This window comes from Cupressus sempervirens, chromosome 4, assembly GCF_028749045.1.
Source record: "Cupressus sempervirens isolate cs-2001-9-10 chromosome 4, ASM2874904v1, whole genome shotgun sequence".
Classification (NCBI taxonomy): Eukaryota; Viridiplantae; Streptophyta; class Pinopsida; order Cupressales; family Cupressaceae; genus Cupressus; species Cupressus sempervirens.
In genome coordinates, this window is record NC_143121.1 from 161008394 (window position 1) to 161034371 (window position 25978).

The following is a 25978-nucleotide window of genomic DNA, read 5'->3' on the forward strand; positions in this document are numbered from 1 at the left end:
TTTATTTGAACTATTTCAAGCCTTTCAACTATAATTTCTTTTGAATGTATGTCCATTTTTTGTCAAAAACCAATGTGTACTAATTAGGCTATAGATTTTAGATTGTTCATTGAATTTCACAATAACTTAGTTTTCTAGAAACTAGACTCCATTCTACACACTTTGAAAAAAATAAGTTTTGATTTTAGATTAGTTTTCAATCATTTCTAGGGGGAGCGCACAACTATTTCACATTTTTGGGATGTATCCAATTAAAAAATGCATTAAAAAAATACACATTATAAAATTACATAAAAAATATGGGATAAACTACACAGTGTTAGGTAACTTTTGAATAGAGTGACTAAAGAATTTTAAAAAAGAAGTTAAAATTTTAGGTGGGGCCACTTTACATTGTGTTATGTTTTTTTTGAATAAACAGTACTACTTTCTGTGGCCCCCTCTTTTGAGGACCTAAAATGAAACCATTTTGGAAAAAAAATTAGTAGTTTAGAAACTATATTCAAAGGACTACTACTTTTGTTTTTGTCATATCTTAAAATTTTGAGCATAACTATCTTCAAATTCTTGTTGAAGTTCAAAAATTGTTGATTTTAGAAAAAAATGTGGGCACTTATACCCCCCTTTTGGCACCACAACTTGGTGGACTTACCCAATTAGTCATTGTTTTTCCTTCTCTAAAGGTTGAGACATGTACAATTTATCCATAGTATTAAGGATGTCCTTATCTTTAGATATGATATTGGAAATAGTCCATGAGGGACTTGATAATCCATTTAGACATCTCATTATATTATTCAAGTTTCCCTCAATCCATATTTTCCTAGCCCCAATCTCCTTAGCTAAGTGGATAGCTTTAAGGGAAGCCATAACTTCTACATAGTGGTTGGTTCAATTTGACGAGGGGAATGCAAGAGAAGAAATGCACTAGAAAAATGGTTCCCTAACACTCCCCCACACCCAACCAACTCAAGATTACCCTTAGCTACCCCATCAAAGTTAGCTTTAAGCCAGTCCATAGGAGGAAAGAGCCATTCACACTTATGTCTACTAATGGGTTTAGGGGATTGAGAGAAAAAATCCATTGAGGAATTTGCTAGGGGAGATAGAAAAAGCGATTATAGTTATCAATTATAGCTTATTTAATTTTGGAGAATATAATTCAAGTGAAACAACTTTTCTCCTTGAAAAGTTTGTTATTCCGCTCATTCCAAATACCCTAAAGAATATGAGGGAGGGTTAAAAACCATAAATATTTTTCCTCCATAGAAGAAGACGAGGGAAGATTCCATTGAATAAAGTAGTCCAAAAGGGACAAGGGTAAGATCCAATCAACCCCAAAATATTTGAAGAAGAAAGACTAGATGCCTTTAACAAAAGAGTAGTACAAGAAGATATGATTGATAGTCTCTACATCGTTATAGAAAAGGATATTGATTATTAGCACATGTCCACATCCATATTTTGGGAGAATTGCATTAAATGGATAATCTAACAATAATATTTTCAATATTATTATTTTAATCATGGGTCCAACACAAATTTATTTCTTGTAATAAATTTTTCAAACTGAAGAATGATAACAGAGATTTTTTCCCCCCAGTTCTTGCCTACCATTGCTTGCACTAAGTGGGGTTATCCTTCTATTTGTAGAATATGTTTTATTTAATTAATAAAATTTGAACTTTGACCTTTTACCAATATTTTTTGTTTTATCATAACTTAAATAATTAGTTATAACCTTAATTTATATAAAATGATTAAATTGTAATGATTACTTTTTTTATATATTTTAAATTTTATTATTATTATTAAAATAGAAAATAAGATTGAATAATAATTTCAATTATAATTATTCAATTTTTTTAAGTTTTTTAAAATATATTTAATATATATTATATATTTTATGAGTCAAAAATATGTAATATATGTTTACTAACACTTTATAGTTGTTTATTTATTGGTCAAATTTAAGATCATGCAATTATGGTTATATGATAGCTTTAATGTTAGTTCTAATTTATGTATTGTAATTTAATTAATTGAGATTAAAAATTAGGAGTGAGATTGTGTATTATTATAACTATAAAATATAATAATTAAAAAATAATAGTTAATTAAATATATTTAATTTTAATAAATTAGAATTAATTTATGAACTAAAATTATTATAGTTAGTTGCATAACCAGGTTTAAGTAATAGCTCCTAATGCATAGAATTTTGTTGATGTGTGGTCAAGTTTTAGATAATGTTTTATATTAATAACAACAAAAGATAGTATCAATGCAGATAATGTTAATATAATGTGTAAATTTAAAGAAAATAAAAACTAGATCAAGCTGTAAAAGAGTTACAATAGTATCCATAGAAAATGTGGTGATATATTTGATGGAAAGAACATATGGAGGTTACAGGTCAATCAAGCTTTGAATCTACAAATCGTGCATTGTGAATAAATATTTTTTCATTGTTGAAGGTTGATATTGGGAGCACAACGTTAAACATCACACACTAAGGAAAAAATTAAGCTTGATAAAAAACCATCCACATACAAATTAATTAATGAGATGTAGAGCCTCCTTCATGATGATTGGTAAAATAGTTACAACAACACAAACCGTTGTTATCTACTATGACTTTGGTTAAGATCTATAGAAAATATATTAAAGACACAATTTTGTATTTGCAGATTGACAAAATCTCTTTTCCTTCATGAAGCATATACAAAATCTGCAAGATGATGTTTCATACGGCTCTAACTTATAAGTCTGGGCATTGAATTGCTTATTTTTAAGACCACTTTTACACTTTGAATCCTCTTTTACCTTTTTCTCTTTTTCAGAATCCGTGAATTTTAAATAATTATATATTCACTCTAATTTAAAAAGCTCTTCTTTTTACTCCTTTGAATATTATCGGTTCTGGTTACTTTGATGAAGAGATCCGTATTTTACAGTGACAAAAATGTAATTATAAAATTGAAGTGTTCATCAATAAGGTTCCCCTTTTGAAGAGGCAATTTGCTTTTAATATTTTATATTTTATGTACAAAACAATAAACATGGGGAGACGATTATTTGTTTGAGAAAAGAGTATAAAATCATTTATACTTATTATTAATATTTTATGTTTTATTTAATTATTAGAATTATTACGGATCTATTCTTGTAGGTCGTAAATTCTATTTTAAAGGAATATTTTTTCCTTAAGGACGAATATCTTATTCAAATATAAGATGATAATAATAATTTGTATTATAATTGTAAGAATCTTCCTCAAACTTGATACAATGATAGAATTTATCTAAGACAATGAATGTAATGTCAAGATCTAAGAGCTAAGAGATAGTAACTCCTAGGTGTCTATATTGCAACTAATATGCAAATGCATCATCTTAAATAAATTTAAGAAAAGTGTAATTAGTAATATTTTATTAGACAAAAAAAATTATTTAAACGAAAAATTTCTAGTTGATGCTAGGATTTAGTTTTAAATTAGCAATATTACTTTGAATTTTTTTAAGTTATAGAATTAAAATGTATTAAAAGATATTCAAATTTTTTTACAAGGAATTAAGCCTCACTTAAGATTAATTTTGTCTAAATTAGTTCTCATGAATTAATATTGAAATAGTAAAAGAGATATGTGAGATACATTGTACAAGTAGTTGTGTACATATGTGTATTTAATATAGTGATATTTTTCAACTAATTCTATATATATCTTTTTGTATGCTTTGTAGAAGTGGCCGGTGTAGCCTAACTTGCTCTCATACCAATGTAGAAATTAGTATATTGAGATGCCAATATTTTAGAATCATATATACGTAGATGTACATATTAAACAAGATATACATTGGGAAAACAATCCTAGGTGGAAACCCCCATTAAATACCAATTTATTAAAACATTCAAAACACAATACTATAAATAGACAGAACTCAAGGATACTTCTTGTTACTTTCATAAGGCCCATAATTACTTCAATGCATAGTGATATGATCACTATACAAATACAAATTCACACTCTCTAAAATGAGAGATGACTTCCTTAATGTAGGAGGAAGGGTGACTTCACTAGGCCCACCCCTTCAATAACCCCTATTAATAAATAATCAATAATCTATTAGTTATTAAAATATAATTATTTTAAATGGGATATGCTTAAAAATAATATTATATATAAGGATTTATAACCTTATATTAGAACAATATACAATGTTTATGTGAACACTAGTAACATTATGCTCTAAAACTTTCCCTTAAAAGGGGGAAATACATGGTAAAGGAAAAATGAAGTACTTGAAGCTAGTTGTGCATATGAATAAATGACAACCACCACATATGAGCAATACTTAAGCTCCTTTTAAATATTTCTCCTATTTCTTACACATTTTTCTCTTTTTTGTTGATGAGGGAATCAACGCCTATTGGAGGGACATCCCCAAAAAATTATTCCTATTTTTGTTCAATCTCACTTTATTCCTTTTCCTACTAATTTTTCTTCTATTTTTTCTTCTAGAGGATTTCTCTCTCTTTTTCTTTCTCTTTCTTAGGAGATTCTTCAAGAAACGATTCATCATGTTTGCATCTAAGAGTTTTCTTTTCATAGACCTCAACACCGTCACCTTCTTTTAGACCTACCTTTCCAAGAATGAAATACAAGAATCTTCACTTTCTTTATTCAATGTATCCAAATTAACTTATGTGCCAATATCCTCATACATTTTATATCACCCACACCTTTTATTTCTTGGTCTTTCTTATTTACTTATGAAAAAATTTCTTCTATTTGTGGCTCTTCTTCTATTTCCTTTTCCCCCTTCTATATCAACTTCTTTTACTTAACCTCTTCAAACCTATTCCTCAATATCAACATTAATTAATAGCACCGGGTTAGGAGGTAGTTATTTTTCTATTTCCTCTTTGGTTGAAGGTATTGGTAGGCGAGTATTTAAATTCTTTTTAATAAAAGGAGTAATGAGTGTAGTAGTATCTTGTAATGGTGTAGACAATCCATTTATTCTAGTCATTTTTATTCTAAGTAAAAGTTTTTTTTGTTCTCTTCCTCTCCCTCTAATTTGTCAATTAATACCTTCTTTGGACCATTTTTTAATCTTTTGTAAACCATTGGAGCATCCCCGAGAATTTCATTCATTCACTCTTTGACCTTTATAAATGTGCTCCTTTGATATACTAAGGAGGATATTGGGATAAAAAATTACAACAAAAACAATTATCTTAAATTTTATCTTAGAAGGGGTAATTCTTTTTCCTTTTTCTATATTTAAGAAACTCATTTATATAATAGATCATTTTACATGAGAGCTTCTTATGAGTAGGTATACTAGAAACAACTTTTGAAACAAATACAACCAATGGAAGGCCAAGAGTCACAATTTATAATTTCACAACCCTCTTGGAATTTGAACGAGTATCAATTCACAATGAGAACTCATTGCTTCTACCGACTAAGCTAAACACCAGGGAAAACATTTTAGGAAATATTAAAAAACAAATCCACCTAGATATATCAAATTATAACCATGGATGTTCTTTTTAAGACATGGTACAAATGCACACTTTACATGTTTTAAGCACAATTTTTTGTTGCTAAATGAAATTAGGTTGTTTGCTATATTTTCTATGGAAAATTACTATGTTTTGAAAATAGGTTACTAGAATGATTAATTGATTGAAATATATAATGAGAACATTTTTTTGTTGATAAGTGAAACAAGATTACTAGAATGGTTAATTCTTTTATCATTAATTAAAATAGATGATGAGATTGTTTATTTTAGTGCAATTACAATCAAACTATTGTGAATCAAATTCATGTGGAAATACTAAACAAATCAAACTAGCTAGACAATAATTTAAGGTTTTAGCTAATTATATTAGTTATAAACCAAATGTAGTTGTTTAATGGTTTTACTTTGACTAAACTGTTTTAAAGTAATTTTAATGCTAATTCAAAATTAAGAATATTGAAAAAAACCCAATTTTGAAGATTTGCAATAAATTTACTACTTCAACCTATACACATTTGTGTCCTGATTATTTTTTAGTAGACCGTGGGTAGGTAGGCATTACCATCTTTATTTGTTGTTGTTGGTTAATGGTCATAGTCTTTTGGTCCAAAATTTATGAGATTACAACATAAAAGTGTTCAATTTGTCGTTAGCCATAATTATTCTAGGTCATTCATGAGAGAGGTCCCTATTTTTAATAGTTTTATTAGAGGTGACTTAAGTTTATATGTGTTGCAAATCTATCCAAAAGGATAATCCAACTTTATGCTTCCTGTACCTAGCAAATCTATGATGAACTCACTAGTTGTAAATAAGTTGTGAATACATTTTAGTGTACCAAAGCAATTTATAGTGTGATAGTAATATGTAATTGAATACATATAAGATATATCTATATTGAATAATAGTTGTAGTTGATTATATTGTGAGTAATCCTTTTGATTAGGTTATAATGTTTATTTTATATCTCATTATGGTCAAACCTAGATTTAGTTATCTAATTACGATAGTTCAAATACATTTTTCTCAATTGATGAGAGCTTCTTGTGATAAGATGACAGTAAGAACTGCAAACTTCTCCCATACAATATGGTACCAAATGTCATCTTGTGCCAATGTCAACAATCTTTTTAAATAGTTAACTCAAAGTTATTTCGTTCTAACATTACCAATTACTTTAATTTTTTTTATTGTTTATCCAACAAAATATAATTGATAGAAAGCCACCCATTTCCTCTAATCTAATTTATAAATTAAAAAAATCAACCAATCATAAAAAAATCTTGTAATCATAAGATTTAAACTAGAATAAACAAATCTTACTAGCTTATGGGATAGGAAATGAATGCATTCACTGACATACATAAGAACGAGCACCCTTAAGCATTAACTTTGACTATTAAATACTTTTTAACTTAGAAATCAAGCCTTTATGTATGATAGTTAAGTCATCCACATAAGAACAACTTAGACAATTTATTGTAAGAATGGTTCTTCATGCCAAACTCTTTGGACAGGAATACTCATATCAGAGTAGTTGTGCAATGTTTTGGCCTCTTTCTCTCCAACAACACCTTCCCTATTCGAGAGGATAGAATCTCATATCACTCTTTCAAACCTAATCGGATCCATACACGTGTCGGAACCATCTGCAGCTACGTGTTTTCATAGGAGAGACCGACGACAAGAGTTCTGGCCTTTGAATCACCACACAACTCTCAGGGTCTTCAGCCTTCCACGACAACGACATCAGAACCGTCAGATTCTCCGTATCGGACGGTAAAGGAATAAAGTCAGGCGTTCATTTAATCTCTCACGTGTTTTCTCGAAGATTGCAAATGCTATGTTTTGCTGTCATAGTTTCGAAATAAACGCCAAGATAATCAGGAATCCAATGCAGGGAGAATACACAATCCAAGATTATTGTGTATAGGATTGGAACCGAAAGATCATTCTGTAGAATTGATGTGAAAAGAAGATATATTTTTCTAAATTTAGTTGAATCAAAGGGCATTGGTAAGGACAACAATAAGGGTGTTTAAATTGGGTTAAAAGAAATTTCTACAATGCAAGCTCCTGAAGTTTCAACTTCTACCCAGCAACAATCTCTGAGTGGGGATAAAACTTCAAGTTCAGGAGACCAAAATGATGCAGCCAATACTTATGGTGAGTTCTGTTTAGATTATTTATTCTTGTGATATGTTTGTGCTCATGTATTATAGATTGGATCATATGAGTTTTGGGAGTTGCATCAATTGAATAAGTTCTTAACCTTTTTTGTTTAAATGGGTTTTTATCTATTGATAGAGATTATTTTTAGATTCAGTCTGTATATTTTTCGCATTTGATGATTTGGATGGCATTCAATAGTCCATCAAAAGAAAGAGAAAAGTATCGATAATCATTTATATGGCTTGATAAGAATTTTTGGATCCTCTTGTGGGTGGTTTTCAGATGTTTAGTTGCTGGGCTGTTTCATTACAATAGAAAGGTTATGGGAAGTTGCCTGAGCAAGCTGATTTAGACACTACTGGAAAGTATATTTGATGTTAGTGAAGTATTTGCAAAGTAAATATTGTGTCGAATATTTAAAAAAATATATGCCACTCATTTTAAAAGCAATCTTTAGAAATGATTAAAATTGTACATATGGGTATTACCCAACATTAATGGTCCGTAAATCCATTATCCATTGTCAGAAAGAGGAAAGTATAGAAAATTATTATTAGCTGTTAACAAATTACACCCTGATCAAACATTATTTGCTGTTAAAGGACTACTTCTAGAGCAAACATTCTATGGACTATAGATCCGAGTCTTCTTTACAAGACCATATTATAAAAACACATAACTAATTCTCAAACAATCTTTTGGATATACTTGCAACATTTTTTTGCCTCATTTGCTCTTATAAAATTATTTGAATAGCAAACATTGTATGGGCTGTGGATTTGCAACGCCTTTTATAAAACATACATGAATATGAAAGTTATCTTTTTGAGCAGCATTATTTGTTGTTGACAAACTATTCACAAAGTAAGCGTTATATATACTGTGGATCTGAAACGTGATGTTCAAAGAGGTGTTTTGAATGTTCTCGCAAGACTATTTACTCTTAGTTCGTTTGGCTGATGGAATAGGAATAGAAAAATTGGAATACGATTTTTATTTTCTGTTTCGTTCATGGAATAGAAATAGAAAAATTTGGAATACGAGTTTTATATTCCCATTTTGCCTCTAAAATGAGCTTATACCCATTGCAAAAAATAGTTGTTATTGGAATAGCCATTCCTATTTCCAACATTACATGCCAATTCTACATTCCTATGCCCGCCGCCAAACAGACCCTTAAAAAATGAAACGGCTTAAATATCACACACTAATTTAATTTCTAGATCAAAAGTGTAAACATTATATTGACTGTGAATCTGAAATATCTTTATAGAGATCTAAACAGTCGATTTCCAAAGCAATATTATAGTGGATGAAGTTGTACACAAATAAATTTCTACGGTCCGTAATATTATGTAGTTTGCAGATCTAAGGCAATGTACCAAGTGAAGGTATGGCTTGTTTTTCGTTGAAAAAAATGGGTCTGTTGAATACTTTGGCACATCTCAACACACAGAATCTGAGATGGTTGTAGAGACTTTTCATAAAATGGGTCTCGTGATATCTTTTCAATCACTGTAATTTCTAGTGCAAGGAAATAAGTACATTATATTTAGTGTTCTGTGAAGATAAAGATATATATTTAGCGTTCTGTGAAGATAAAAGATATAGTGTGTAGATCAGATCGCTTTACACACGGATTTCTACATTTGGATCCTTTTCTAATTGATCTTACTGATGGGTGTGGCATCTGAATAGGTAAAAAATCTAAAACAATTTCATGACTCAAACATCTCACATTATCATTAACACTTGATTATTTTAGACTAATAGTATAAAAGTATCATATAGTCAAGGTTTCCAAATTTAAATCATTAATATCTTTGTTTCTGTGTCGATTTAGAGTCCAAAACTTTGATTTTATCTTTTGGCTAGCTTGTTGGGCGGCGTATGCAATGCAGATTTTCATTAATATGAGGTCATTTATTTGGTGTGTTTAATGCAGTAAATGAGAGTGATGATGACTTGCGGAGAGTACCAGAGATGGGATATATCCCTGGTCAGACTGTGAATTCAGTTGAAGTGAAGGTGGAGAATCAGCAGCAGCAGCAGCAGTCTACCAGCGGTGGGGGGCAAAGAAAGCGTGGCAGAACACCCGCTGACAAAGAACACAAACGTCTCAAAAGGTGTGCATCTTGTTTGTTTTGAAATTTAGCTATCTTGATTCTCAACTATGATTACGTGTTGTCTTTCTAGGTTAATTTGCATTTGTTATCATTCTTATTTAGTATTTTAAGATCTATCCATCAAATATATATTCTCTATCATCAGTTTTGGTGGTTATTTAATATGGAATTTATAGTTTTAGTAGATGATTATAGTTTTTATTAAAGAGTTCTTAAGATTGATATATTTGAAAAAAAAATTAATTACATTGGATAATTATTTTTTAATTAAGAGTTTTGAAGATGAATATGTTTGTAAACTATTAATTATATTGATTTTGTTAGATCTCTATGATGAATTTTTTTTTACAGTTACTAGTTATTTCAATTATAGCTGCATTAGAATATTAATTAAAAATCTATTATCACTTCAGATCATATTTCATTATGAATGATAGAATGAGTTGTTGGAGAAATGAATTATAGTAAAAAATTGTGTATTTTTTTAATCTTATAGATAATAAGTAAATAAGATTTTCAAATTATCTTATATAGATTATAATATTTTGTCTATTTTAATTAATTTAGCAAGTAGTTAATTTTTTTTGCAATGTATTATGTGGATAAAGAAAGGAATATCTTATTATTGCTTGTCATATTTATTATTCTTTATTATACAATAGTTTCATAGTAGTCTATTTATTTTTATTGTTACATTCTTTTGTATAAATAGTACACAAATATGACACAATAATATATAGGTATGATATGTCTTGATAATTTAATTAGACCTCTAGATGTAACCCCTTGTTTGAAAACAATTCATATATAAACAAGTAAATATTCTAGAATAGATAGGTACTACATAACTTTATAAATACAAATTTCTAATTATATGCAATTTGTTAGAGAAATAACAATTCTACAAAAAATTGTCTCTACATTCAACTATATGTTGTCATTCACCAACTAAAATTGTAAGAATTAGTGAATCATCAACTTATGCAAATAAGATAGTCCTCACAAGTGTGAAAGTTGACAAGGATTATAATTTTTTGGTTTCATGATCTTTTTGGTTTTAATGAAAGAAAGAAACTTTTCAGGGGGCCTTGAAACCCCTTTTTGAAAGGATGGACTACTAGAAAACTAGAGAAAACATAAATCCTACATAAGAATCAAAAGAAAACAAAGATTTGTGTTAAGATAAGTCTTACTTATTGCAGATATCTTAAAAAATTGTTTATTTTTTTGCATTGCATGAGCATTATAATATGTAGACCTTTATGACCTTGTCATCTTAAAAATAAATTCTTTATCTCAACTATATACTAGGGATAGGGTCCAAGATTAGGACTAGTACCCATTTGTTACTGCATAGCCACTTGCTTCTTTTCATAGTCCTTCACACTCATAGTCCTTCACACTCATTGCAAGAGAATCCAATCCTTTGAAAATATTTGAAAGAACTTCAATTAAAACAACCTTGGTGTCATAGAAAGATGATACAGATATGAGAATGTTTGAAATAATTTATTTTTTGATATTAGTTCCTTCAATAGTCTTTTTTAACTTTATGAGCCAAGCTATGATTTTTGGCATATCTATATCACTGATAAACAATAGAATCAATAATATTTGTTGCACCATATCAAATGAATCTTCAATTTCCAAAAAAATCTTTTGGAGTCCTTTATCACCTTGACATCTTAAGCAATATTATTAATAAGGGAAAACAATTTTTTTTTGAGTTCTCTATAGTAAGATTTCTACTCACATTCATTTTTCTTTCCTCTACTTTGTGAATGAGGGAACTCATGTTCTGCTATTACATCTACTTCAAATAATAGCCACATAAAATGACTAGATTGGCAATCAATTATGTATCTTATAAATTCCATACATCCACTATCTTTGTAATAGATCAAGACTTTTAAAAAAGTTTCTCTTACATTACTATCCATGATATGAATATGAAAGTGTACAGGTCAAGTCCTCAGATGTATGGTTCAAATTAGGTTCTTAATTTTCATCTAAATTATAGGCTTCCAACACATTTTTTTCTTTTAATTTTTTTTACAAGGATGAGTAGGATGGTTTTGGTCATTCTAATTAAGAGAGACAAAATAGGGCTTTTCTTTTTCCATTTTGTCAATTTTTATATTACTCCCCACTTTCATTTTTTCTTGTATTTGAGAATTAAGGTTAAAATAATCCAACACATTGACATAAACAAGGGCAAAGGAACCCTTGAAGAGATGTCAAATAATGCATTAAGTATATGCTACAATAGAAATATCCATCAAACTAACAAGAAAAGAAAATCATTAGAAGTAACATCATTGGATTATCATCAAGTTAGCCTCCAAATGTAGATTTTATATTAACATTGTCAATATACAACTGCTATAGATTCATAGATGATTATCCATCAAAATTATGAAATTATAAACAAACTAGAGTCATCCAAGTTGTTGGTATGTCTATTGTAGACATCCTAATCATATAGCATGTTTTGCAATTCTCCCACTATCCATGACTACTCATAACCATAAATGCTAACATTTTTGTTATAAATTTTCTAGCCACAAGTTAGATTAGCTAATTGTTAATTTCCAAGAAAAAATAAATATAATATAATTAGATAGGTTTGGACCCAAATCATAAGATCAACCTCTATGGGTACATCATACCATGTGAACATATAAGAGGATCAACAATAGATATTACAACATACAACAATGTTTCATTACACATCATATCCCATGGAATCTCCATCATAAGTTGTAATTTGCCACCTTGACTATTAGAATAGGAAGGTAGTAAAGGATCAAACCAATACCAAGATAACTTTATCTAGAAAGATTGAAATTCCTTACAAAGCTTGACATAAGATCCCCATGATTGATAGGCCACTCCAAAAGGATTACGTAGGAGTACATGCAAAATGGATTGACCATAGTTTAAATCAACAAGATGTTGATCAAATAAATAATAAGCAAAGAAGTAAAGGGGGATTATTTTTTAGAGATGAAAGATTGTCAATGACCCAAGGATTCTCCTATATCAAACACCTCAGGTAAATAGAAGATGTTCTATTAAAATAATCTATGAACATTTGACAACGTTCATATTGTAGAATTCATGCTCATTCTTCACCCACTTGTCTTCACCATCTAAAGAACAAATTCTACTTTAATTTACCCACAACCATGCCTACTATTGTTGATGAAATTGTTGTCCAAAATTATAGTTGAATAATCCCTACTTAGCTTCCCACTACTTCTACTTCTACTACTTGTTTCATAATCAAATTTATTGATTCATTTATCTATTCCTCTTCCATCACTAAAATTTTCAATCAATTTTTGTTTTATCTTTGCCTACTTGAATCCATTTCCTCCATTGCCTCCTAGTTAAAAATAGTTTGTTCTCCTTAGGTGTGATTTCTCATAATTTGGTTCTTAGCTTCCACTCCTTCCCCCCTCAAAGTAAGTAAAGTAAATCTTATGTCATTTTTAATCATAGAAATTAAACTCTTTTGGTAATCATTAGCATCATCAACATCATATTACTTAAGTCTACCCAACAAAACATGGAAAACTCTAATGTTAACCTTGTCACAATGTAACTCATCCCAACAATAAGGTCCAATGTTGAAATTAACCCAACACTATTATTTCACTTCCACCATGTGATATTCTTGAAACCAACTTATCCCATAACAACAATGATTTCTGATTCTTCCCCATCCCAACTTCTATACCATTTCCTCAGATACTTTGCAATAATTTTGATGAAGGGTCACACCACACTTTCCAACTCAAAACCATAAACATAGCAATTTGGAGACAAAGAAAACAAAATGATTTATGAAGCATCCATTAATACTTGAAATTCCTTACAAATTTTCCAAGATGAGAGAGCTTCAATCTCTTATAATATGAGAGTTTTCTAAAAGAAAGCTTCCAAACTAAGACATTCCAACTAGCTTTCACATTAGGAGCTTCTACACTAAGAGATTCCACCAAGATATCTTCAACAAGAAGAGCTTACAACCCAAGAGCTTGAACCCAAAGGCCTTCAACATGAAGAAATTCCCAACTAGGATCTTATACACTAAAATCTTTCACCTTTAAATCTTGATTACAAATTTTCATATGCCTTGCTTAAATAGGCACTTACCACTCAAGATATTACAAACACAACCAATGTGGGATACAAGGTAAACACCTACTTTGCAACAAATATTAAATGCACACATGATTTAAGGAACTTTCTACAAACTTCTGAAATGCCTCCTAGACACCTCAATAAATAAAATAACACCTTTTTCTTATATATATATATGTGTGTGTGTGACCTATGCACTTTGAAAATAGAAATGTTCTTTGTTTTTCCTTTTTCTCCTTTTCTATTTTTTATTACTTTTTCTTCTATTTTTGTCACTTTCTCTCCAATTTTTTAAATTAATTTTAAATATCATGCCCCCTTTTGTTTTGTGATCCAACATTCTCTTGTACCAAACACCCGTGCTAGGAAAGGTTTTGTGAATATAGATTCACAAAATGATGTAGCTTTTGCTGATAAAAATATATATATATTCTCTTCCAACACTCAGGTGGAAAAAGCATCCACTTTCAATATATTTCCTTCTTTCATCCTTTCCAACACCGAGCTGGAATAAGTATCTTTTGTTGACAATACTCCTCTGTAATTAGCTCCTTCCATATGTAACTCTTATTCAACTCAAATCTTGTTGAATTTAACAAACCTTAAATAAAGTTTGTAATAATATGCAAATGTTCTAAATTTCTTTTAGTACATCACTAACAAGATCCCCATTGAAAATATCATCGTGTCTTTCAAATCCATCCAAAATTTAGCACCCCATGATTCATAATAATTTACTTCTTCCACACCTTCACCTTTGTTTATTTCTTTCATTGCTTCAAGAAGGCATATAACTACTTCACTTATTTAACCTCCATCTACAACATTGTACTCTTCCTCTACTTTTGTAGTCTTCAAATCATCTTCATCTACTTTAGGTTCACAATCTTGTCATGTTCATGCTCTTCCTCTTCTTTTTAATCTTCTTTAGGTTCACAAATATTTTCATCTTCATGCTCTTCCTTTCCTTTTGTGTTGTATGTGTGATATTCCATTGTGTGTGTGTGTGTGTGTGTGTGTGTACATGTATATGTATACATATATATATGTATAGGTATGCATATATATATATATATACACACACACACATATACATATACATATATATGTATATATATGCATATATATCTATATCTATATCTATATGTATACATATACATTTATATAGATATACATATATATGTATGTGTATACACACACACACACACAGACACACACACATATATATATGCATACATACATGTGTGTGTGCATACATACATACATACATACATACATACATACATACATACATACATACATACATACATACATACATACATACATATATATATATATATATATATATATATATATATATATATATATATGCATACATACATATACATACATATACATGATGATGATGATGATGAAGAACTCTTCTCTTTGACAAGTTTTCTTCAATCTCATTCATTTGGTTATGCAAATCCAATTATATTTATTCTTGCATTCTATTTCTAAAACTTTTAGTCCTAGGAATCCTTAGAAACCATTTTATCAAAAAAGTAAACTTCTTTCTCTTCTCCACTTAAGTCTAAATGTAAGATCCATCAAAAGACCTTGTTGAAAATGCCTCACAGTCGATGATTTGTGTACACAATTAAGAACTTCTTGAAAAACTTTACCCAATCCAAGGTCCTATTGTAAATTGCCTCGTAGTTGATGATCTCTTCACATGCTCATGAACTCTTTCACTAATACCATTGAAGAAGGGTCACTAGATAATATCACCAATGAAGGGCCATACCACCGTCATCAAATCATGACCATAAATGTGCAACAATATGGAGACAAAGAGAAGACAATTTTCTTTACAAAACATCCATTAATACTTTAAATTCCACAAATTCTTATAATATCGGAGAGCTTCCAAAAAGAAAGCTTCTAGACTAAGAGCTTCCAACTAGCTTGCACACCAATAGCTTTTACACTAAGATCTTCCACCAAGAGTTGTTCCACAAGAAGAGCTCACAACCAAAAAGCTTGAACCCAAAGGGTTTCACCAAGAAGAACTTTCCAACTAAGATATTATACACTAAGATCTTTCACCTCCAAAGATTGACTACAAATGTTCACATGCCTTGCTTAAATTTTGACTTACCACCTAAGATATTAAAAAAGAAACCAATGTGGGATGAAAGGTAAATGAACTACTTTGCAATAAATATTAAATTCTCACTCAATCTGGTCTAATTAGAAATTTACATTACCTTTGTGGATCACAACAACTATTAAATGTATGATTTAAGGAACTTTTCACAAACTTCTAATATGCCACCTACACATGTCGATGAATGAAATAACACCTTTTTTATATTTTTGTTTTTATTTCACCTTTGCACTTTGAAAATAAAAATGTGTTTTTTTTTTTTTTTTTTTCTCCTTTTCTATTTTTAATTCTTTTTTCCTTTTATTTTTGTCATTTTCTCCCTCCATTTTTTTTAAAATCATGCCCCTTTTATTTTGTAATGTAAGATGCTCTTGCATCAACTTCTATCTTCTACCATCTACTATTACTTTGGAATACCTACAAAAAGACTTGTAAACAAGTCAGTTTAATTGCCTCCTCTACATAGGATCTAGTTCCTCCTTACTCAACATAACTCTTTCAAACATTTAAGATTCTCCTATCTCATGTGAAACTTCTATTTCATCAATTTAATCCTTCCTTTCTTGTTCCTCTTGTGCCACTAGGCTCTTAATGCCCTTGCTAGAATTAACTAAATTTTCTGATGGTCTATGTCCATCATTCCCACATTTAAAACAGTTGCCTTTGAATTATTTGTTACTTGTATCTCCTACTATGAATATTCTAATTAGGTTCATCTTTTATCACTAATTTACATTTTCCTTTATCAAAGACCATTTTAATTGTATATATAGCTTTCTTTCACTTCTTCTTATCTTATTCCTTCAGGCATATTGATAAGCATCTTCCATTGTATGAATCCTTAACATACTTATATCATCTTGAGTTTCAAATTTCAAACCATTAACATGTTTAGCACTTTCTCCTTGGCTGACTCTCGGTGCCCAAAATGAATTGTCATCTTTTAGATCCTTTGGTATAGTCCTTAATTGTCAAATATTTTCTTCTTTAAGTTAGTTAATTTCTTCAACAATTCAAGTTCATAATATTCTAGTATAAACTTATCTTTAAGTCTAGAAACCACAACCCTCCAACTCGTTATCTTAAGTTCTCTATTATCTTTCCTATCTTGTTGCAATACTATCTCTATAAGATAATATGATCCTTCAATATAGTTTGTGCTAACCTAACTTTATATGTACCCTTAATATCTTAAAGATCAAACTAATCCTCTTGTTCATTAATCTAATCTATTAATTATTCCAGATGTAAAGAACTAGAATACATTGCTACATCAATTCTATTACTCTTACCCATTATTTCCATAGCTCTCAACAATATTTCCTCTAAAAGAGTCTCAATTTCTTCTCACTCAAAATCTTTAGATTCTTTCCCAAAGTCATCTTCTATCTCACAAAATTCTTAGGTCTAGGTAAAGAAATTTGGATCCCTGTCCTTATCTTATTTATAAAATTCTCCATCATTTTGTCTAGTCTTCAAGAATTCATCTTCTAGGTGTTACATTTACAAATGTGTCAATCTTTAATTCCTCAAGTTCAATGATTTAATTACAAGTGTTGATTTCCCTAGAACCCTATCTAAAAATCTACCAACACCAACAATCTTCATTAAGCAACTAGGTTTGTCTAGATTTCTTTTTCTTTTTTATGTTCACAAACCCACCATTCCTTCTTGTCCAACCACCACAATTGTAGGTCAAATACAACCTTCTTCCACCCCATAACTATGTTGACAAGTGTGATCTCAATATTTCAATAGCTAATCCTTCATTTTCCTCCTTTATTGGCCTCTAATTGATGTAGATTAGAACCTCAACTACTGTCACTCCACAATAACAATAGATGAAAGTCAAGACACAATATTTCAACTGCTTGCACCTACCCACAACCAAAATACCATTGAAAATAACTCTCATACCACTTGACATAGCCAATTATAGAGGATCTCTAAAAGAGATGTCCAATCTTGCAAAAAGTTTGATCTCTAACAATATAACAAGAAATGATAGCCTGTGAATGTAGGTCTTATGTCACCATTATCAATATGAATGTGCTCTTGATTCATAAATGATCATTCACCAATACTCTAATGTTAGAATTAAACCCAAGTTATCTAATTTCCTTCCTAGATGTATTATACCTCTTACTCATGTATCATACTTGTCACTTATTCCTATATTGTCCACTACCCTCCACTAGTCATAATTAGATCCATTACCCTTCTTGTATATAGGATTTTTATTCATAAGTCAAAGTTATTTCATAATTTATTCTATAAAGAAAGTGTATTTCACACAAATAGGTCTGGAGCCAAATCGCAAGGAACTCTAACAAATACTTTTTCTTTTGTAAACATACAAGAGGGTTTATGAAATGTATTACATCATAGTTCAATTCACCATTATGTTTTGCATTTCATGAATGTCCATCACTAGCCACAACTCATGCACATAACGAAACTCGAATAGGAGGGCAAAAAATGATCAAATTAATATTAAGATAACTTTATTTCAAAATATATCAAAACAACACACAAAGATCCCAATAGGATTTTCATGATGTCTTGGTCACTCTAGAATGATTGCAAAAGATAGTATGCCAATTGAATTGATTGTGAGCTAAAACATTAGCAAATTCTCCAAACAAACAATAACCATACAACCTGAAAGGGAATATTTTTAGGTTATGCAAGATTTACAATGACCCAAGGATGCTCTTGCATCACACATACCATCACAAAGTACTTGATTAGAAACCTCATCATCTATATTGAATCCATATGTCCAATTTGCAGGCTATTGTCCTATATGAGGTGTTCCTTTTTCCCAAGAGTAAGTATGCATCCTCATCCAAAGGATAAAATTCAAAGCATATAGATAAGAATAAATAGTGGCCATGGATCTTTTTCAAAAATTATATACCATCAAAGGAGGAGGTTATTTTGAATAAAAATGAGCTTTGCATGTTCCATAATGAGAAGGATAAATCCCTCATAGAGATGACTATTAGAGTTTTAGGTGAGTCTACAACACCGCCAAGATCAAATGTAAGACAAAGATAATTTCCACAAGAGATTGGTAAGATAATTTCTAGATGAAAGAATGATATTATTAATAATAAACATCAACAAATATACTAGACATTAATGGATTTATCAAAATGTACATAATGTTCCTTCTTATATAGGCAAGTTACGAAGATGATGGTAAGAACTAGATATGCTATCACCTAAATAAGGTGGAATTACATGTCCAATAAAGGTGGATCATCCTTTATTATGAAATGAAGTATGTGACATGACAAGGATGAAGATGTGATATGTGCACTAAAGGAGGATTGAGCTAATAACTATCACTGCCTAGAGTGGATTTCTCCAATCTTGTGTACTTAATAGTTGCAAAATCCTAGGTGTCTAAATGAAAAACTACTATGGAATGTATTATCCCAAGTGGGCATAATTAAAGTGTAATTAATTAATATTATTCACACCAAAAACCTCTAAGTTCAACTTAGGGGAGTGCACTTAAAACTATAATGCAATATGGGTCCTAACTAAAAGGCCATGTTACGTGCCCATGTACAATATGTAATGTAATAAATGAAATGAAATATCTCATAAGGAAGAGAAAGAGGGAAAACCTATGGAAAAAACATTCTTAGGAAAGGAGATGAAAACACACAAGATGCATAATAGAAAGGACAATAGGAGACATGATACCCCCTCCATTATGAAGAATCTTGTACAAGAATGGTGAGGCTTTGAAGACATAAATAATCCAATATAAATAGAGAAAAATTCTCCCCTTTGGGAGAGGACAGACCAAGCATAAATTTAGGAACTCTTCTCCTTCTAGATAAGAATTAGGAAGTAAAATTTAAATGAAGAATGGTGATGATGTCACAAACCAACTCATATCCAAATGAGATGAAGAAGATCTCCAAGTATGCACTTTTGATGAATGAATAGGTCTCTCCAAGCACAATGATGCTTTTGTATCACCAAGATGAACCATGAAATGTGGAAAACAAACTAAAGAATAAGAATAAAGAGTGTTATTATATAAAGAAGGTGAAAAAGTATCTACTCCACTTGTGTTGAAAATGTCATTAAAGAGAGGATAAACCCCTCACAACTAATGAAACTATTACTAATTGAATATAGTATATGCGCATTCTTTTATCTCCAAACATATAGCTTACATTGTGAATTTGTCTCATTAATAAGCCCATAAAGAAGAGGCAAGAGATAAAGCTATCTAACAGGTGTAGTTATTCCTTTAGCCTAGAACTCATAATAGTCAATAGAATCATTCCAAGATGTGCTCTATACCCCTTGATCAAATCAATGCTACACCTTTCATAATACAAATTGAGATAAAAAAAAAATAACAATTATACCTTATAACCATGCTATAGTAAACTTAGATCATTATGTAAGGACCAAACTAAGGCCCATCCATCGTAATAACAAAACTAAGCCAAATAAGTAAAATTTAGTTTATAGTCATTACAAACTAGTGAAAGATCTGGAAAATATACAAAAACAATTCCTTACTTTCAAACAAAATTGCACCTAAAAAAGAGTTCATATGAGCCATTAAGGCCTTCAAAATTGCAAAAATTAGGATTTGCAATTTTTCAAAAGACTCAAAAGGATAGTCTTAAATGAACTTGTACCACTTTGTAGATTAAGAAATTCTATCGCATCACAAAAATCATTTCTTAAAATTAGAAAAAAGAGTTCAAAGGAGTGAGATATTCCTATTTGAAAGTTATTTTTAACATTATATTTTTAGATTTGTTGTCATTAGACTTCCAAGATTTAAATGACTTTGGATTTGGCCTCAAATGTATAATTTTGATGAAACAAAATTTGATTTAGTGGTTTCTTGACCTCCTTTATGATTCCAACCTTAAATTTGCACCAACAGGCTCTAATTTTATTGTGCAATATAAATCCACAAAATAAAATGCCCCATATTTCTCCTAATAGACTATGCAATGATAATGCCCCAATTATTAGATTCTGCACCAAAAATTGGATCAAGATGAGATTGCACTTTTTGAGAAGGGGTCCTTACACCTCAAGAGAGCTCTAACACCATGTTATAGTTACTTTGATGCCATGTTAAATTTTTAGGTGACTCTACAATAACCCTACCATAAAATAAAAGATTGAGATAACTTTCACAAGAGATTGAAAATATAATTTCAATAAGATTCTGTAATGATATTATTGATAATGAACATCAATAAATATATTAGACATCAATGGATTGATCAAAGTGTACATAATAATCTTGTATATATAAGGTAATAACATACACTGATAAGACGGAAATAAGCTATCACCTTTACAAGATGGAATTACATGTATACCAAAGCTGAGTCATCCTGCATTATGCAATGATGTATGCCAATTAAGATGATGACAATATGATATGTATGTGGATTGAGGTAACAACTATCACCATTTAGAGTGAAATTCTCCAACACTATGCTTAATATAGGTACAACACTCATATGTGTCTCAATGAAAAAATTCTATGCAATGTATTGTTCTAAGTAAGCTTAACTAAAGTATAGTTAGTGAATATTTAACACCAACAAGGAATATTATATAACTATTTCTATTATAAGTATTTAGGCCATTAAATAGAGATGAAAACTATAAAATGGTGGTTAAAAATGTGGTATGTTGGCCTTAAGAGTAAGATATTGCATCACCACATCTTCAACATTTTCCTTGAGTGGTTTAATGTTTCGCATGATATAAGCCTCATCTATCATTGTCTTCACCTTGTCTCACTAACCTTCATTAAATAAAAAGTTGTCTTCATTAATTCATTCTTGGTCCTAAAAAATCTCACTACTCTACATACACATATTAGATGCCTAAGAAATGATATCCTTTGTGATAGAAATTTTAAGCCTGTACACCTATATGATATCACAATTCCATCCCTCAACAAAGTTCTCAATGATTTATAAGTCAAACCTATGTAGCTTCTCCATATAGGATGTTAAATCACTCACTAATAATTCACCCTATAATAGGGATGATCTTTGTTAGTCCCTACCTATTTATAGGCAGGGAACTAATATTTTTAGTAGCACCATCTATTTAATTTTTATGTGTAAAAATCTCTAATACTCTAAAGTTTAACAAATTTTATTTTTAAAATAATTTCATATGCATTAATTTCTAAATTTCCATTGGCTAGATCTATTTTTACTAAGGGTATAATTGTTTTTTTAACTCAAAAAATTAAAGAAAAATATAACCCTAAAGCTCTAGATTCTCACAAGAAGTTTTGGAAGCAGTACAAGCATGGTTATATTTTGCTACTAGGGGGAGGATTTATCTTTCTCAAAAATCATCTAAACATTCAAAATCTTGAGCCTCCAAACCCTTAACCAGACTATAGGTAAAGAGCAGAAAGCTCTTAGATGACTTCTCTAAACAAACCTCAACATTATTTCCACATCTTCCAAGCCAAACTCCTCCTGGCCTTCTGGTTGCATTTGCTTGACAATGTTGCATGGATTGAGCTATCACTACTTTCCTTGAATTTATATCCTACTCTTTTGAAAAGATGACTGAAGTGAGGTTTCTGTGGAAACCTACAAAAGTGTGTGATTAGACAATCATACAATTGTTTGGTGTCCCTTAATTACTCTAGAAAGTTGTGAGATTTTGCTTGAGAATAAAATGGTTTATGGTTTTGTTCAGAAGTAAAAAGGGATCAAGAACAATGATTGGATGGCCAAGGGGGAAGGCCATCAATTGTCAGTGGAATCAAGAAACCTAGCCTAAACTTCTATCCTTTCTTAGAGACATAAAACTATTGTATGCATTAATGATTTTATTAAATAATTTTCTGCTACAACAAGGGGTTGAGGCCCAACTAACTCATGATTAGATAGATGAATCATTACCTTTCAAATACCCATATTGTTAGCTCTTGCTCCTTTCTTAGGGACTCCTCCAATTTGTAAATTATCAAATACTAGGCTAGTCTTATAACGGTGCAAGGATCACAGAGTTCCCAAGTTTATTGATCATTCCACTTGGGACTAAAGCTATCAATGATTGTTCTTGTCCTAATCCACTTTTGTGCATATCTTGGAGCACAATAAGTATCGGCCATCACTCTACCATTTTTTGTCTTCACTAGAGGCAAGTTTTGGGCACTCAATATACCAACCTCAAGAACACTAATATAAGGCTTCCACAACTACTTTGGAATGGGCCTCGAATTGTTATTGTATAGGGTTGATTCATCCAACACATGATACCCACTTTCAACTAGACACACTCTAAAATGAATCCTCCTATTGAACTTGGCTTCATATTCCTTCTTAACCCCATCTGAGACATTACTCTTATGAAGATTAAACCACCTAGAGTTGATAGTCCTATGATCCACACGCTTCTTGATTGTTGTCAAGTGGATTACAGTCCTTCCTAACATTTCATCCTTACTAGGACCCAACCTATCCTCTATCCAAAGCACAAGATAATCTTCAAATGGCTTTGCCTCTACAAAACCCAAACTTCATTCTAGAAGGTATAGAGGTTTTACTTTGATCTATTCTCATCTCCAACATTTGATTTCTAAGTTGCATCTTAATACATAGCTCAGGAAACCTTCCTCTATCACTCAATAGTAAATCTAGAGCTTCAATTACATTCACTCTAACATAAAGCATGGGAGACAGATAAACCTTTGATTAAATGTTGGCCAAGTCATCACTCTACATTGTAGTCGCTACAAAGACAATATCTATGAAGATTGCAACATGAACATTCGAGAAGTTGGTTCAATTAATTAGTTAGTAAATAAAATGATCAATGGTACACACTTTATCCTCATGATGTGGTAGCTAGTAGAAGAATAAAAATCTAAACATTCTTCATAACATGACTTTAACTTTAAAAAATTAATTATCTCCTCTTCAATAGTTGAATAACAACAATAATAAGGTGATATGAATGTTCTCGACTATTCTATATTTTATTCTTTGTTGTTACACTAAATTAATTAAGGCTTCTAGATAACTTTTTAAATATTTTTAGTATTATTTTAGTTTAACTATACTACTTGAAATGATCGAAATAGAGAGTTCAAGGGATAAGAATAGTAAAGTAGAATATATATTTAAGTATATATATTTTAAAATTGTGAAAAATGGTAGCTTTATATATTTATTTATTTCATATAAAACATTATTCTAATATGTTAAGATTTTTATTATAATATAGTATAATATATTAATGACAATAGATAACTTTAAAAACTATTTACAACCCATTATCGTTTAGATTTGAATTTTGAATTTGTTCATCATGGGCCCTAGGCCTCCAGATCCTCCCTGATCTGCAAATGGTGCTAGCATTACATAGGGATTTAGAGGACATGATAGATGGAGGTGGATCCATGGGTGAAGTTGGGAAGACTCTTTCTAACACTGTCATTTTGGGTAGTGGGGGACTTGCTGGTTGTCCACTACAAGGTGGTTAGAAGTTGATAGATGGGACTCTAAGAGGTTGGAAGAATGCACTAGTGGGTTCTTCGGTGGCTAATGTTTCAATGGAGGATCCCAAGATTGCTCATGGCATAGATGGGCCAATGGTCTCCCTCCCTAATACTTTGGTGGACAACGTTACCTCTAGCCTTAAACTTTGTGTTGTGGGAAGATTCGTTGCCTTCAAACCTGTAATCCAGATGGTTCATAAATGGGTGAGTCAGAAATAAAGAATTAGGGGTAGTGTGGGTGTTTCAACAATGCCAAGTGGCCTCTTCTATTTTAAATTCATGTCTGAGGAGGATATCAACCTCATACTTTTGGGAACTTGGTACTATGGGAAGCATTGTCTTGCTTTTACAAGGTGGCACTTAGGCTTTGATGCTAGTGCAGAGCTAAACAAGCTAGTTCTAGTCAAGGTAAGGTTATCTTGACTACCCCTTGAATTTTGGGATTAGAAGATCTTAGGATGGGTGGGAAATTCTGTTGGACACTTTGTTATTGTGGACAAAGTGACTATGCAAAAATCATGACTGGTATATGCTAGATTTTGTGTGAATGTGGCATTGAACCAGGCCCTCCCAACTGTGGTCACACTCAAAACCAAATGGGGAGAGAAAGTTCATCCCATTGAATATGAGAATGCGGGCATGTTCTGTCAAAAATGTGGTCAATTTGGAAACCTTATTGTGGACTATAAGGCCCAAGTGCAAAAGAATAAACAAAAGGAAGGTTCCCTGTGAATTGTAATGGAAGTTATGGGGGAACCCTTAGAAGGCCCAAGATTGGAGACTATTGATGCACAAAAAATGGAGCATAATTTGGTGCAGATTACCCCAAGTAAAGGATGAAGGGGGCATATTGATCCTGGGGAGGGGAAATATTTGGAGGATAAGAAGAAAATGGATGATTATCCCTTTAGACATGAGCTAGATGAACTATTGAGTTCACCGATGGGAGAACTTAAGGAAGGAGAAATGATTGAGGAAGGAAAAATAGTGGCTAGCCACCTTCTTCCTCACTCTCCATTAAAACAAGGAGGAGAGGGCCTCCAAGAACTAATGGCCATGAAAGGTGCCACCCAAGCGAGGGTAAGTACCCCCATAAAGATGATAAATGCATCTCCAATGGAGAAAGCGGCTAAAGTAATGGCAAGCATTGAAAAGGTTGAAAAAGAACTGAGCCCCACTTCACCACGAGAAGGGGATAATGGGGAATGGGAGGTTTAGAAATGCAAGAAAAGGGGGTGGGAAAAATCAGATGTAGGGGCATGTGGGACAGCTGGAAGACCAACTGACAGAGCAACTAGGACCAAAC

At 31.0% G+C, this 25978-nt stretch overlaps 1 protein-coding gene across 1 annotated transcript in view; it reads left to right on the forward strand.

Moving 5' to 3' along the window:
* The first annotated feature begins 7368 nt into the window (after positions 1-7368).
* The window catches only part of LOC149560469 (transcription factor HY5-like), a 50391-nt gene continuing 31781 nt past the window's right edge, over positions 7369-25978 (forward strand). The window contains exons 1-2 of the mRNA XM_089824694.1: positions 7369-7700; positions 9652-9832. Coding sequence (XP_089680820.1) covers positions 7601-7700; positions 9652-9832 — 281 coding nt within the window. The 5' untranslated portion in view covers positions 7369-7600. The remainder of the gene's footprint in view (positions 7701-9651; positions 9833-25978) is intronic.